Below are 14,650 nucleotides of genomic sequence, written 5' to 3'. Positions count from 1 at the left end.
ACAGTTCTCTAGAGATTTCTGTCTCAAAGACCCCTAAACCCATTCATATTTTATAAGAGTTTTGGCCTCATGATGTAATTACCCTCCAGGCCCTACTTCTTAATACCCCTAAGTTATTGATAAAATAGGAATTTGGGAGGGACTCATTCTGGTTTGTTTTGTTGTTTGTTTTTGCTTTTTTTGCTCTGCTGGGAATTGAGCCCTGGGTCTCAAACATGGTAGGGAAGTGCTCTACCACTGAGTCATATCCCCAACCCTCAAATATTCTTAAATAGCAGAAACCATTTAAGAAAACTTTGTTGGTTTTGTGCTGGAAAAATAAATGTACATTACTGGATATGTTTTACAAACTAAGTTATTAAACAGTTCACAGTATAAATATCTGCAAAGTGTATTTCAGTTCTATGAAATTCAATGTTCTTTAGGATAAGAATTTATTCTAAACTGTGGGAAGGAGAAAAATATGTGTAGTTTTTTTGGCATTCACATAATTGGTTTAGATAGTTTAGTACATATTGAATATATATGTATATATACACACACATGTGTATATATTTACACACATGTGTATTAATGGTTTCTTTTAAAATACATGCACTCCTTTTGCGGTTAAAATGATGATAAATGGTGGCAGATAGTCTTTTTTTCAGATATAGTCTTTTTTAAAAAAATTTTTTAGTTGTTGATAGACCTTTATTTATATGTTGTGCTAAGAATCAAACTCAGTGCCTCACATGTGCCAGGCAAGTGCGCTACTGCTGAGCCCCCGCCCCAGCCCCAGCCCCAGCCCCAGATATAGTCTTAATAGGTGAATTTTTTTTTCATTAAAAAGGTTTATTTTATATGTATATCTAAATGGGTTTACTTTTAGTACTATCTCTTGAGGAAAACACTTTATACTAAAAACATTTGCTTAGTAATTCTGACTTCTTAGTCAATATCTGTAACATGATTTTAGAAAGATGGTAACAGAGGTGTTTGATAGTATGGTAATTTCTCTCAGTCCTAGACTGACCTTTGTAATAGCACTTTACAGTTTACAGACTGTTTTCATATACATTGTTTTTTTCACTCTTCACTCTTTTCCTTTGATTCTTTGTTTGAGTGATACCTTTTTTGTATGTGGTGCCCAGGGCCTTGTGCATGTGAGGCAAGCACTATACCAACTGAGCTATATCCCCAGCCCATTAATGATACCATTTTAAAGGTGTATTTTCTGCATTGTCATCCATTAATTGAAAGCCACAGTAAATAAGATTTTTATTTCTATTTTAAGGATATAATACTTTTGTAGATATCCTAATCTTCTTTTCTGTGAATTCAAAGCAGAATTATTTTCTTTTAATGATTATCTAATCATATATTAGTGCATAATAAATAGTAAATGTGAAAAAACATTATTTTTATTTTTCCCCCCTAGGGGACCAATGGACAGTGAGATCTATCTGAACAAAATTAAGAAATTCCTGAGATCAATAGAAAAAGAGAAAGTTTCTTTAAGCAAGTTGAAAGCTGAATGGGAGAGCTTATCACCTCATGTGACTGACATGGATAAGAAGCTGATGGAAAACCAGATTCAGCAGCTAGAGCATGGTTGGGAGCAAATGGAACAACTGGTTCAAAAGAAGCATTCGCAGCAGGTAATGGAATATGGTGAATTCACCTCCCTTGTGAATAAGTTCCAAGATATGGAGACTTCTCTGCAAGAGCAGCAGCAGTGTCTACTGTTAAGGCTGAATTCTCTAGAAGAAGAGAAGGGGAGCCACAGCATTATTGCCTCGGCCACTGAGCTCCAGGCCATCAAGCATGGGTTTTCTATTTTAAAGACACAAGCTGAACTTCAGATGAAGAGGTTCTGGGGAGAAAAAGAAAAGAAGATTTTAGAAGATGCAATAAATAATTTGAAGAAGCAATTGGAAACATTGGATCCATTAAACCTGGAGGTAGAAAATCAGATTAAGAAATGTGACATAAAGAACAAGATGAAGGAGACTATCCAGTGGGTCAAGAATCTGCAGGGTACACTCACTCCCTACATTTGCCTTCTCCCAGATGACATTCTTTCACAGATCAGAAAATGCAAGATGGCTCATGATGGTATTCTGGATAAGCAGCAGGTCATGGAGTTGTTGGTGGAGGAGGTCAAAGATATCATTCCAAACCTTACAGCAGATGAAGGGGATGATTTAAATAGCCTCCTGGAGGACTTACAGAGTCAATATCAAATGCTAGTTTTAAAATCAACTCAGAGATCACAGCAGTTGGAATTTAAATTGGAAGAAAGAAGCCAATTCTTTGCAGGGATTGGGAAGGCTCAACTCACCCTTCAAAGAAAGGAAGCACTGGTCATTCCCAAGATGGAAGCAGCCTCCACAGAAACTGAGCTAGCACACGTCCACTTCACTTTGAAGGCATCCCAGGAGGAGCTGCGAGAAATTGGGAGTGTGATCTCAACACATCTTCAGGAACTAGCAAACACCTGTAAGGATCTAAATGTCTTTGAAAGATTATTTCTCGATGACCATTTGAAACATCTGAAGACCAGGGCCAACAGAACACGAAGATTCATTCAGAGTAAGTGCAATGAAGTAGAACGTAAGATAAATTCATACAGAGAACTCCATGAAGAAACATCTGGTCTTCAGAGGGAGGTTGATCGTATACAGCACAAGGAACTACTACTTAACCAAGACGTAAATCAAGATGTGAAAGAGTTCAATAATCTTAAAGACAGACTTACTGGTGTTCGATGTGAGATCTTACAGCTATTAGAACTTAAAGAACTGTTTGACTACACAGGGATAAATTGGGACTGTTCACAACTTAACCAATTGAAAACCCAAGTATTTGAAAAAGAAAATAAACTTGAAGAAAAAATCAGACAGTTGGATACGTTTGTGGTAGAACATGGCAAATATCAAGCATTACTGAGTAAAGTAAGGGATATAGATTTGCAAATTAAGAAAAGGGCTGAATTAGTACAGAAAGCTCCTGATACCTCACCAGAGAGCAATTTGCTCAATGCAATAATTTTGAATCAGAAGATTGAGAAAGCGAAGTGCTTATATAATGAGGTACTAAAGAAATTAAGTGAAAATAAGGCCTTGGATGACTCATTCAAAGAGAAAGAAATAGTACAACTAACACTGAACGTAGAAGAAAATGATAAGTTACAGAAGGTTGTCAAAAACATAGTACTAGAATTCCAACCAAAAGAAATTGATGAAAAGAATTTTCAGGACCTACTAGAAAATTCCTTACATGTTTTAAATCAGATTAAATCTCACGTACAGCAGCCTTTGCTTATAAATTTGGGAATTGAACATATTGAAAATGAGAAGGATAATTGTGAAGCATTTCTAGAACTAGTTCAAGAGGAAATGTGTAGTATTAAAGCTGTGACTGTTACCGAGAAGCAAAGAGAAGAAAACTCTCCTGAAACTGGTGATATGGAGACAAAATTGCAAGATGTTGAAGCGCTTCAGACACAGCTTAGCAGAAGCATTGATTTACGCATGGTAAGTTTTTTTTTTTTAATTACATATTTTCATTTAATGGTGTTTTATTTTTTATTTGTTTATTTTACTATGGTTAATACTGTACGTCTAAAGAAGTTAGAGGTTCTACAGGAGAATTCTTTGCAGGAAGTTAGCTCTTTGCAAAAGTGCAACTTTATAATCCTGACTCAATCTACATCTAAATTCAATACCTTATAGTTTGGAAAAGCACTAATCTGATATCTCTACATCTGCTTCCTTCATAGCCCTTATGGAAATCACAAAAATTTTTTTCATGTGTGTGTGTGGTTTTTTTTTTTTTTTTTTTTTGGTCTCCAGAGATAGTAAAAGATGATGGAAGAAGTGTGGTGTAAGGGAAGAACATCAAATAATAACTGATATTTATTTAGAATTTACAATATGCTAGGCACAGTGCAAATATCAAGCATTACTTAGTAAAGTAAGGGATATGGATTTGCAAATTAAGATTTGTGAGGCAGGTGCTATTATTAGCCTATTTAAGGAAAATTGAGGGCTAAGGATGTGGCTCAGTGGTAGAGCTCTTGTGTAGCATGTTCAAGGCCCTAGGTTCAATTCCCAGGGTTGATGATGATACTGATAATGATGATGATATTACAATAAGGAAATTGAAGTTCAGATTTTTCTCAGGATCTTGTGTCAAAAACAGAACCAGAATTAAACTTGAGATCTGATTCTAGGTGAGGAGTCAACAAGTTAAGGAAGAACCATGGGCCAAATCCTGTCCATAGTTTTTGATTCATAATTAAAGATTTATTGGAACACAACCACACCCATTTGTTTATGGGCTAATGATGGCTGTTTTCATGCTCCAACTGCAGAGTGGAGTAGTCTTGATGTTTGCTGACCTCTGTGGGAAAGTGACCCCAGCACACTCCCCCTTTCCTTTTGATGGCAGATGTCTTAGACATCTTTCACATTGTACTCTATATGATACCTTACACGTTGTTATCAAGTCTGTCACGTTCAACTTATAAGATGGGGAAATTAACTTCTTTAATTCAAAGAGTTATTATTAGGTAATGTATTTGAAATATTTTGATAGATGTAAGTGCTACAGAAATATAAAGTCAAATGATGAACCCTAAAGTATTGTTTAAATAGGTTCGTAGCAGATGTTGAGGAATCTGAGAACCTCTCTTAGTTTTAATGATTTCAGGAAACAATTGACATAAATACCCAAAATAATATGATAAGAATTGGAGGGTAAGTGATTTATTTTGGAGATAGGGTTATATAGCTCAGCAGTAGAGCTAGCATACATAGACTCTGGGTTCAATCTCTAGTACTGAAAATTAAATCATGTATTTTTTTTTTTTAAAGAGAGAGTGAGAGAGGGGGAGAGAGAGAGAGAGAATTTTTAATATTTATTTTTTAATTCTCGGTGGACACAACATCTTTGTTTGTATGTGGTGCTGAGGATCGAACCCGGGCCGCACGCACGCCAGGCGAGCACGCTACCGCTTGAGCCACATCCCCAGCCCAAATCATGTATTTCTTAATTGCCATTTTTTATTTGTTTTAATTAGTTACACATGACAGTACAATGATCTTGACATATCATACATTTGAATCAGATGGGGTATAATTTGTCATTTTTCTGAGTATACAGCTTGCAGAATCACATTGCTCATGCAGTCACGTATTAACTTTTTTATGTGTGTGTGATCCTGGAGATCAAACCCTGGGTGACTCTATCATCATGATCCTCCTGCCTTAGCCTTCTGAGCTGCTGGGATTACAGGCATGCGTCACCATGCCTAGCCCATACCCTGCTATTTCTTATTTTAATTAGAAGGCTGAGGTCTAGAGACATTCCGTGATGTGCCCAGACTAAAGGTAGTAGCATAGCTATTGATCTCAAGACACAAGCAATCTGAAGTTTTTTGTGTTGTTTTCATTTGTTTACAGATACTGATTAAAGTTATACATATTAAGTGTATTTTACTGTTTTATTTAATTTGTAGTCTGGTGCAAGAATTCCGGAGCAGGAGCATATAGCAGTGGGCATGATTCATGAGACATTATTCTGAATTTAGATGATTTCTTAGAAAATCTGGAAACCATTTTTTCTTCATACAAACAAAAAGTTATTCCTTTTTAATACTAGTGTGATATTGTTAAATCCTAAGTATAAGAAGTCAGCTCTGATAAGACACAGAGACAGATTAGGAACGCACACAAACAAACATTCAATAATGACAAAACATTTGACAGTGTTGTCACAGCTTTTAATCTCCTATTCTCCAGGATGCCTTGAACAGTGCTTATGAAAATATAACCCTCTATAACGAAGCTGTCGCCAGGGCGATGGAGATCATCACTTCCCTGGAAGCCATCATTGCATCCCCGAGAGTAAACCTTCATAATCCACAAGAATCACTAGAGAGGTTTCGCTGGAAGCAAAAGGAATTGGAATCCACAATTGCAGACATCCAGGACCTCATCGAGAACCTGGGAACTATATCAGCGCCCGAGGCCAAGCAGGAATTCCAGTGTACCTTACAGGAATTAATTTCTAAGAACTCAGCCATGAAGGAGGCAGCCACAGTGAAGGCAGCTATGGTAGAAAGGTAAGTCTTCTTCCTGAAGGTAATACTTTAGGAACCGTAAATTAAGGCTTTTTTTTTTTTAAATAATTAACGTATATGCATTAGAGCTAATATGGGCAATTTTTAAAGTTTTTAAAAAGTTCACTAAAGAAAACCCTAGTAAATATGTTATTATATTAAAATTTCTTTGGGTGCATAGAGAATATTGATGCAAGCATGTATATGATGTGTATAAAGCATGACGATAAAACAAATATCTTCGTGCTCCAAGTTTCAAAGACTGACATTAATTTGAATTTTTCTTTATTTTTCTTTTCGTTGTCAATGGACATTTACTTTATTTATTTATATACAGTGCTGAGAATCGAACCCAGTGCCTCACACATGCCAGGCAAGCGCTCTCTCACCGAACCACAGCCCTAGCTCCTACTTTTAATTTTCTCCTATGCTCCTTTCTTCTGTCATAAATATCTCTTATCTTAAATACAATGTTTGTCACTTCCTTGCTTTTTGTTGTATTTTTGCTGTGTTGATGTGTTCTTTTTTCATGATCGTCAAACCAACACCCAGTGTGTCTATTCTTCTGTCACTTCATTTTTTTCAAACTCATCATATGACCCTGAGATTTATTCAGTGTTCCTTTCTGTAGAAAAATTCTTGCACTTAGCTATTGATGGACATCTGGATCGTTCCTGATGTTTTGTATTCTCAAACACTGCTAGTAGAAACATTTTAAAATGCAAGAATTTTCTGTGGGTATATCTCTAGGAGTGAGACTGCCTGGGTCACATCTTAAATTTTTAATGCCAAATAGTTTCCCTAATTTCCATTTAAACCAGCAGCATATAGGTATTACAGGTGTCCCATATCCCTACCAACACGAATGAGTAAGAAGTGTTACCTTATTACGGTTTAAATTTGCATTTCTAGTATTGTTAATGAGTTTGATCTCTTTTGTTGAATGTTTATTAATTGTTTATATTTCCTTTTCTGTAGAATGTCTATTCACGTCTTTACCCATATTTTATTGTGTTGTCTGTCTTTTTCTTACTGATTTGTAGGAATTTATTCTATGTTCCTATTAAATACCCATCCATTCTATCCAGAATCACATTTGAGTAGCAGGCAAAGAAAACTAAAATCTCACAAATACTCTCAAAACAAAAACCTGGCCCTACAGCTTTTCTTATTTCCATATATTTTCATTTTATAGATTTTTGTATCCTTGATTCCTTGCCAGTTTATTAGTGTGTTTTAGGAGTTTTTTTTCTTTTTAGAAGTAAATTTGGTAGAGAATCTTTATTGTTTTCAGTGGGGAATTTGGGATCTATTTTGCCTAAAGATTTTTATGGTATTTTTAACAGATCACAACATTATGTTGAATAGAAAATAAAAAATTTCCTACTTTGATTTTTTTACCCTATAACACTAGGTCATTTCTTTATTATAGCACTTTACAAAAGTAATTACAATTGCTATATAAAAATTTTTTAATGGTTTCTTATTTAATTTCCTTAAGCATACTTTTCCCTAGACATAATTTATGCTATTTTAATTAATACTCTGGTGAGAGAAAAGGTATTATTATATGCAAAAGATTTTATTTTGTTTAGGATAAATTTCTTATATTTAGGATTTATTCCTTGAGGTACATTGCAGAAGTGAAATTAATGAGTCAAAAAAAATCCACAAAGCTCTGCAGTTTAGGTATTTTAAGGGCAACCTTAAATGCCTGTTAAAGTTTGCATTTAAAGCCATCCCTGGGCCCCTTTGGGGTTGCATAGTTAATGAAAACCTGTTGAAATGCATTGAATAGAAAAAAAAAAGAACTTTATATAAAACTGAATGTGGAGAATTCATCCTGGGAAGTTCAGAGTTTATCATGTTCCATAAAATGTAATATCACTTTTTTTTCTAACTGTGCCTCATCAGGTGTCTTGAGAACTACAAACGCTACAGAAGTATCAAGGAGTACATTTGTACTCACCTCAGAAAAATGGAGACAGTTCTCAGGCAGTCCATGTCCCCGTTACCAGTGTCTTACAAGGAAGCTTTAGAGCGCTTGGAACAGAGCAAGGTAACTGCGTTTGCTAGTCTCCGTAAGTCTGTGCACAAAACTCAGAAGATCATGCACGTGGAGGCAGCAGGAAATGTGGTTCTCACAACCCATGGAAATCTTCAGGATGAGTTGAGAAAGTTCCTCACACCAGAAGTCAGGGGGGAGAAAAATGAAACGGTGGTTTTTAAGATATTTAATTAATTGGATTCACAGTGTAGTCCTCCCCTAGTAGCATTCTGTCCTCTGTAAACCTTCACTTTCCCATTATATCAGGGGATGCTGCTGGATCAATGGTAGAGCCTGTCGCCCACTGAGTAGTCAGGCACCTGTCCTAAGTTCTGATTTCTGGTCACTTCTTAGACCCTGTTACTAAGCAATTTTAATTTTTGCTTATTTGCTTATTAGAATGTACAGTATTATTGCTGCTTGGATTTGGATGAGAACATTCTAAATTGATAATATCTACCAAAAGCAAAGAAGAAAAAGGGAGGATAAGCACCCCTAAATATTTTTTGATGGTTAATATAGGAAACATTGTACAGATAAATTATCTAGTAAAATATGAGACTCAAGTTAAAATAACAAGATGTAATTCTCAGATATTTACCCTTGAAAGTGCATTCTTAGATTTATGGGTCATTATTTGTCCTCATAGTCCCAAATTCATGCAGAATATAGTTCATGGATAATTCTTATCTGGCCCAAATTGACTTACAAAAGGATAAAAAATGGTCATGTAATACTTGTGGATGGTTACAATCACTGACTGTTGAAGATTTAAGACAGTTTCTATGTTTCAGGGCAAAAAAAATAGACATTATATCTCTGTTATTCTTTCATTTTCTTTCTTAAGGCCTTGGTGTCAAATCTCAAATCAACCAGAAAAGAACTCACAAAGCTGCGACAGGTCCTTAGACACTTGAGGCGCAGGTGCACAGAAAAGGATGGCATGTGTGTGCTCAGAGGCCTGTCAGTCCTGTGGGAGAAGTGGCTCAGTTTGCTACAGGCTGCCAAAGTCTGGGAGATGTGGAGTGAAGAACTGAAGCAGGAGTGGAAATTCGTTAGTGAGGAAGTGAGTGTTTCATTTTCAACATTCAAATTCTAAAGTTTCCAAGCAAATGTTATTTCCTTTATTACCTTCACTTTGTATGTAAAACAAGCCCCCCACAGTACCATCTGTGTACATCACATATACATGGCACATAAATGTTTCTAGAGGTCAGGCTCTATTAGAATAGTCCCCAAGAACTACTTAGGCTCTTTTATAATAGTGGCTTAGTTGGTTTTTTTTTTTTTTTTTTTTTTTTTTGGTGGGGGATATAAGATAATTCTTATAAATTGTTGAGCTTGAGTTTTAAAATCTTTTTTATAAAGACAAATTAATCTCTCTTAAAAATAACTGGCTCTACATTCATTCTACTAAAGGTTAGAATTAGGCAACATGCATAAAACCAACTAATTTTGAAATTAACTACCATTGTTAGCTATGGAAATTAGCTACAACTGTTAAGTGCAGACCTAAAAACATGAGGTGTGATGTTCTTTCTGAAAACAGTCTCAAAGAAGACCCCCATAATATATGCCAATCACAGATGTTAATTTATTCATAGTTTAGGATTTAGGATTCACATGTATTAAGAAAGAGAATTAAAAATTGTATGAAAGGATCTTAGCATATTTTCTAATCTTTCCAAAGGGCCAGGTATCAATGACATACAATTCAGAATACTCATGAAAAAAATGCTTCTCTTATTCATTTCAAACTTTGTGCTGACTTTAAGATAGAAATATGAGTCAACACTTAATTGCAGGAAGATCACATGCTTTGGGATCAAAATGTTTAACACTATCATAGTAACCTGCTTAGAATTTGATGTTCTTGAAAATGAATATCATTTCAGTCATGTTCTTGAAAATGAATATCATTTCTGGCAGGGTTTGATCAGTGAGTAATCTCTTCAATGTTCAAGCTCTAAGAAATTTTGTAAATTATCCTGTCGATGGGGCTGCTGGAACTGGTTCTCGGGTGTCCACAATAGTACCATTTGTTGAGTTCCTGCACTGGGCTGAGAAGGCAGTGCACACATGATCTCACTGAATCTTGGTCTATGGAGGTAAATATTGTCACCATTATGTAGGTGGGGAAACTGAAACCTGAGATATTAGGCAACAGCCAAGCAGCCCCAGCTGGAGATTGAGCAGTGAGCCCCTGTGGGATGAGACTGAGGCTGTCTTGCTCACCATTCTAACCTTGGCCATAGCCTTGCATTTAGTGGGCACTTAGTAAATATTTGTGGAAGGACAGCTCTTATTCAAATCCAGATTCTGGCTAATTCAAACCTTTTGTTCTTTTTATTTTCTCACATGTTGCTTTATACCCATTTGCAGTAATATCTTATGAATTGAGACCTCATTCATGCAATTATTCTTACATACATTTGACAAAGTCTGATAGCAAAATATATTTCTCAAAGAATAGCACAATATAACAACTACTAAGTAGAGCACTTAATATGTGCCAGTCATAAATACACATACTAGGTTTTATGTCATCGTGTACATTGTTTCATCCTCAAGAGACTCCTGAGGAGATTTTTTTAAATGTATGTATAAATTTTTTTCAAACATAAAATCGGTGCTTAATCACTAAATCACCAAATTAAATGATATTTGCATGCATCAAATTAATTTTTTTTCTGATGTTCGGGCTCAAACCCAGGACTCATGCATGCTAGGCAAGCACCTTACCCCTGAGCTATACCCCAGCCTGATATACAATTATACTGTAGCCCTTACCCATTCAGTAAAATGACATCATCTAAAGACCTATACATGTAAGGTTTTGTTAGTGTGGTTGGTGCCTTTATAAACATGACAAAGTGAATTCTGTTTTTAAAATGTCTACAGTAATACAGTCATTTAGTATCTTTAAGGAATAAATGGTTCATGTATAATTCTTGAAAATGTAAATGCCCAGTTTATAATTGTACAAGTTAAAAAATTAATTTTTTACTTACCTTTTCCCCTCTTATATCTTAACTCTCTATTTTCTTAAACAGAATGAGCTCAATATAATTATTAACTTCTGGTTATCCAGAATAATCATATATTTTATACTTTGATAATGATAATATTCTAGAATGAAGTCTTGTCGTCAAAGACAAATGGAGTGCTAAGGCTGACTTCTTCCCCTGGGTCAAAGTAATTTCTTTTTTGTTTTCTATTTCTGTGGTTCTGGGTATTTTATTATAAAAAGGAAAATTTTGAGTTTTGATTCTGGGGTATGTACAGTCTCCACAGAGCAGGCACCTTAGGATAATACGTGGCCTTAATAGTGATGATTATGAGATAGTGCTCACATATTAATGAGCACAAGTGATGCACAGGAAATCTTATTTTCACCAAGTATAGAAACACAGCCTCCTGAGCCCTGCTCAGACTGTTTCTTGTAGGATGAACTTGGCAAGGTTAATGTGCCTTTGGCTCTGGGCATGTAGTCGAGGTCACAGACTCCAGTGGGTAGTCCTACATTTATTCTGACCTATAAACTGGGTTGCCATGTTGACAATGAAAAGTTTAGTGTTTTCAGATGGGCCTTGACCTAAAAGTCCATAATCAGGCTCTTAATTCCAGCTCAGATGCAGATTTTCTTTTTTATGTGACAAGGACTTAGTTGAGATTTCTCCATTCTGGGCTCAGTATACTCTTCAATTTGTCAAATGATAGGGTGACATTGACCTCAAAGGTGATAGCTTCCAGCTCTGATAACCTACAGAATTCTTTTTCCTATCTACATGCCTTCTCCCCTTTGATTTCTTCATAATTTACCATGAACCTAAGAGTTGGTTTTGGTTTTGGGAATTGAACCCAGGGGTGCTTTACCACGAGATACATCCTAGCCTTTTTCAGTTTTTTGTCTGAGACAGGGTCTCATTAAGTTGCTGAGACTGGCTTGAGCTTAGAATCCTCCTGCCTCAGCCTTCTGAGTTTCTAGGATTAAGGCATGTGCTACCATGCCCAACTGAACCTAGAAGTTTTATAACCAATTTTGCTAGGATTCCGTGTCCAAGGAAGATCATCAAAGCCTCTTGTAAGTAGACAAATGTATGTATACTTGTTATGGCAACTTGTTATGATTTGAGAGTCATCCTTACCCCCAAGTCAGTAAAATTTAACAAAAAGTTTGTAGAGTTTTAACAAGTATATAGAGTCACTTAACCTAAATGTAGGACATTTCTGTCACCCTGAAAATTCCCTGTGTCACTTTATGCTCTTTGCCTTCCCTCACCTCCAGTCCCCGGATACCATTAATCTATTTCTTGTCCTGTAGCTTTTTCATTTGCAGAACGTTATGTAAGTGCATTCATACAGTGTGTGGCCTTTGACTTCTTTTCACTAAGCATCACGTGCTTGGGTTCATTCTTGCAATTGCTTGTCTCAGCAGTTCATTTCTTTTTTATTCCTGAGTGGTATTCTACTTGGTAGATGGAGTACAGTTGATCCATTCATAAGATAAAAAATTCCTGGCTTTTGAGCAAAATTATCATTTTAATAAAAAATTATCAAGTGGCTGGGGGTGAGACTCCGTGGTAGATCATTTGCCTAGGTTGAATCCCCAGGACCCGTTAAAAAACAAATTGTTTTCCCCCTTGAGTTCTCTTCCTCAGACACTTACCAGCTGTACAAGAGATAGCAGAACCTGTGTTTAGGGACTGCCAGCAGGTGGTTTATTTTGGAAAGTGACACTGGGAGGATAGGAGTAGGAGACTAATAGAACTGAAGCAGGAAAAGTCTGGGCCCTTAGTTGTTTGGCTCTGACTGTGTGTTCGTAGCTGCGTTTGCCCATTTGTGGTTAGGATAACAATGGAAGCACCAAGAGATGCTCCAGTAGGGTTGCAGGTAGAGTTCTTCCAATGCCTGTGCTTACTGGAAACCTAGATGTGCTGTTAGCCCTATCAATACGGCAGTGCCTTTATTTGCATGGTGGTTCTCAAGCAATATGATCTAGTGGAACATAGTTCTAGTGGAACTCCCTGATGCAAGTATAGTGGTCAGCCTGAGAACCAAGTCTTGGTTTGAAGATGATGGGAAGCACAAATTTCATAACTCAGGCTCTTGGAGGGTTACAGTCTATACCTTCTCCAGGTATTACAGCCACTGGACCCAACTGGATCCTATGACCCCTGCTGCAGTGCCTCATTTTCTCCATGTGTGCCTCAGCCTTACAGCATTGTTGATAATGGATATGATAAGCAGAGCTGTGTAAGAATCCCAGCTACAATATATGCAACCTCTAAAATCCAAAAAGGCCCATGTGGTGCTGCGTCTCTTTCTCAGTGATGGAGGTCAAGGATTGAACAACCTGAAAGAGGAGAAGCCCTGCTGCACCTCAGACCACTGGGCCCTGGAGTCTTAATTGATGCTGGGGCTTTTGAGTTTGCCACCTTGTGGCACATCTTACTGGACATCCAGGACCTTGCTAACCATTTCGGTTACTCATGATGTCATAAGTGGAGTTGACCGGTGTGATGTTCTGCAGTGTCGAGATGGCCAGTGTGGATGTGTGGCTCTGTGTGAACATAGGATTGATGTCACATGAGCACAGAATGAGATAAATGAGGGTGCAAAGGAGGGGAAGACCACAGGAGTTGAGGAGGGACTTAAGATCCATCGGATTCAGGAGACTTTGAGACTTTTTTCTAAGTCTTTGTTGAAGTCTGATAGAGCTTTTGATTTCCAGCTGCATTTAAAATTAGTTATGGGGGCTAGGGCTGGGACTCAGTGGTAGAGCACTTGCCTGTGTGAGGCACTGGGTTCAATGCTCAGCACCACATATAAATAAATAAATTTAACTAAACATATTTTAAAAAATAAGATATGATTTTGGGTTCTGCACATACTAGTGGTTGATAAATACATAGTTGGTTTGGTACTTCAAGCTGGTTTCTCTGTGGTGGGTGCCATGAGGGTAATGAGAGTCCACTGGACTTCCTTTTGAAGTTAGAAATGAAAGAAATTTTTGGAGGTGAGAAGTGAAAGAAAAGGAACCTGCAGGAAAATTTCCATGTCTAACAGTTGCCTAGCTTCTTATACTGGGAGCTGCTTGTGGGCCTCATTCTAACAACCCCTGTGCATCTCAAAAGAAATACCACTTTATCCAATAGAAAACTGAATAGGAAATCAATTATTTTAAATGTTCATCAACATTTCTTTTTCCCACAACAGCAACACTTCATTTTATTCATGTATTTACTTACTTACTTATTTATTTTCATGGTACTGGGAATTGAACCTGGGACATTTTACTACTGAGACGTATTCCCAGCCCTTTTTCAGTTTGAGACAGGGTCTTGATAAGTTGCTGAGACTGGCCTTGAACTTGTGATCCTCCTGCCTCAGCCTCTTGAATTTCTGGGGATACAGGTGTGAGCCACCACAACCTTTTGTTCTCATCATCCTATAGCTGGGAGCTATATGATTCTGTTGATAAAGGACCAATATTC

The 14,650-nt window shown here is 36.8% G+C and overlaps 1 protein-coding gene across 5 annotated transcripts in view; it reads left to right on the top strand.

Annotated features, from left to right (window-relative positions):
• The window catches only part of Syne2 (spectrin repeat containing nuclear envelope protein 2), a 336,103-nt gene that overhangs the window by 176,764 nt on the left and 144,689 nt on the right, over positions 1–14,650 (top strand). For all 5 annotated transcript variants that reach the window (XM_077109148.1, XM_077109147.1, XM_076850387.2 and 2 more), the window contains 4 exons: positions 1,421–3,518; positions 5,787–6,109; positions 8,021–8,165; positions 9,001–9,219. In XM_077109148.1, the coding sequence (XP_076965263.1) occupies positions 1,421–3,518; positions 5,787–6,109; positions 8,021–8,165; positions 9,001–9,219 (2,785 nt within the window). The remainder of the gene's footprint in view (positions 1–1,420; positions 3,519–5,786; positions 6,110–8,020; positions 8,166–9,000; positions 9,220–14,650) is intronic.

This window comes from Callospermophilus lateralis, chromosome 3 (assembly GCF_048772815.1).
Source record: "Callospermophilus lateralis isolate mCalLat2 chromosome 3, mCalLat2.hap1, whole genome shotgun sequence".
NCBI lineage: Eukaryota > Metazoa > Chordata > Mammalia > Rodentia > Sciuridae > Callospermophilus > Callospermophilus lateralis.
Note: the sequence above shows the minus strand (reverse complement) of the source record. Positions and strands in the feature narration are given on the sequence as shown.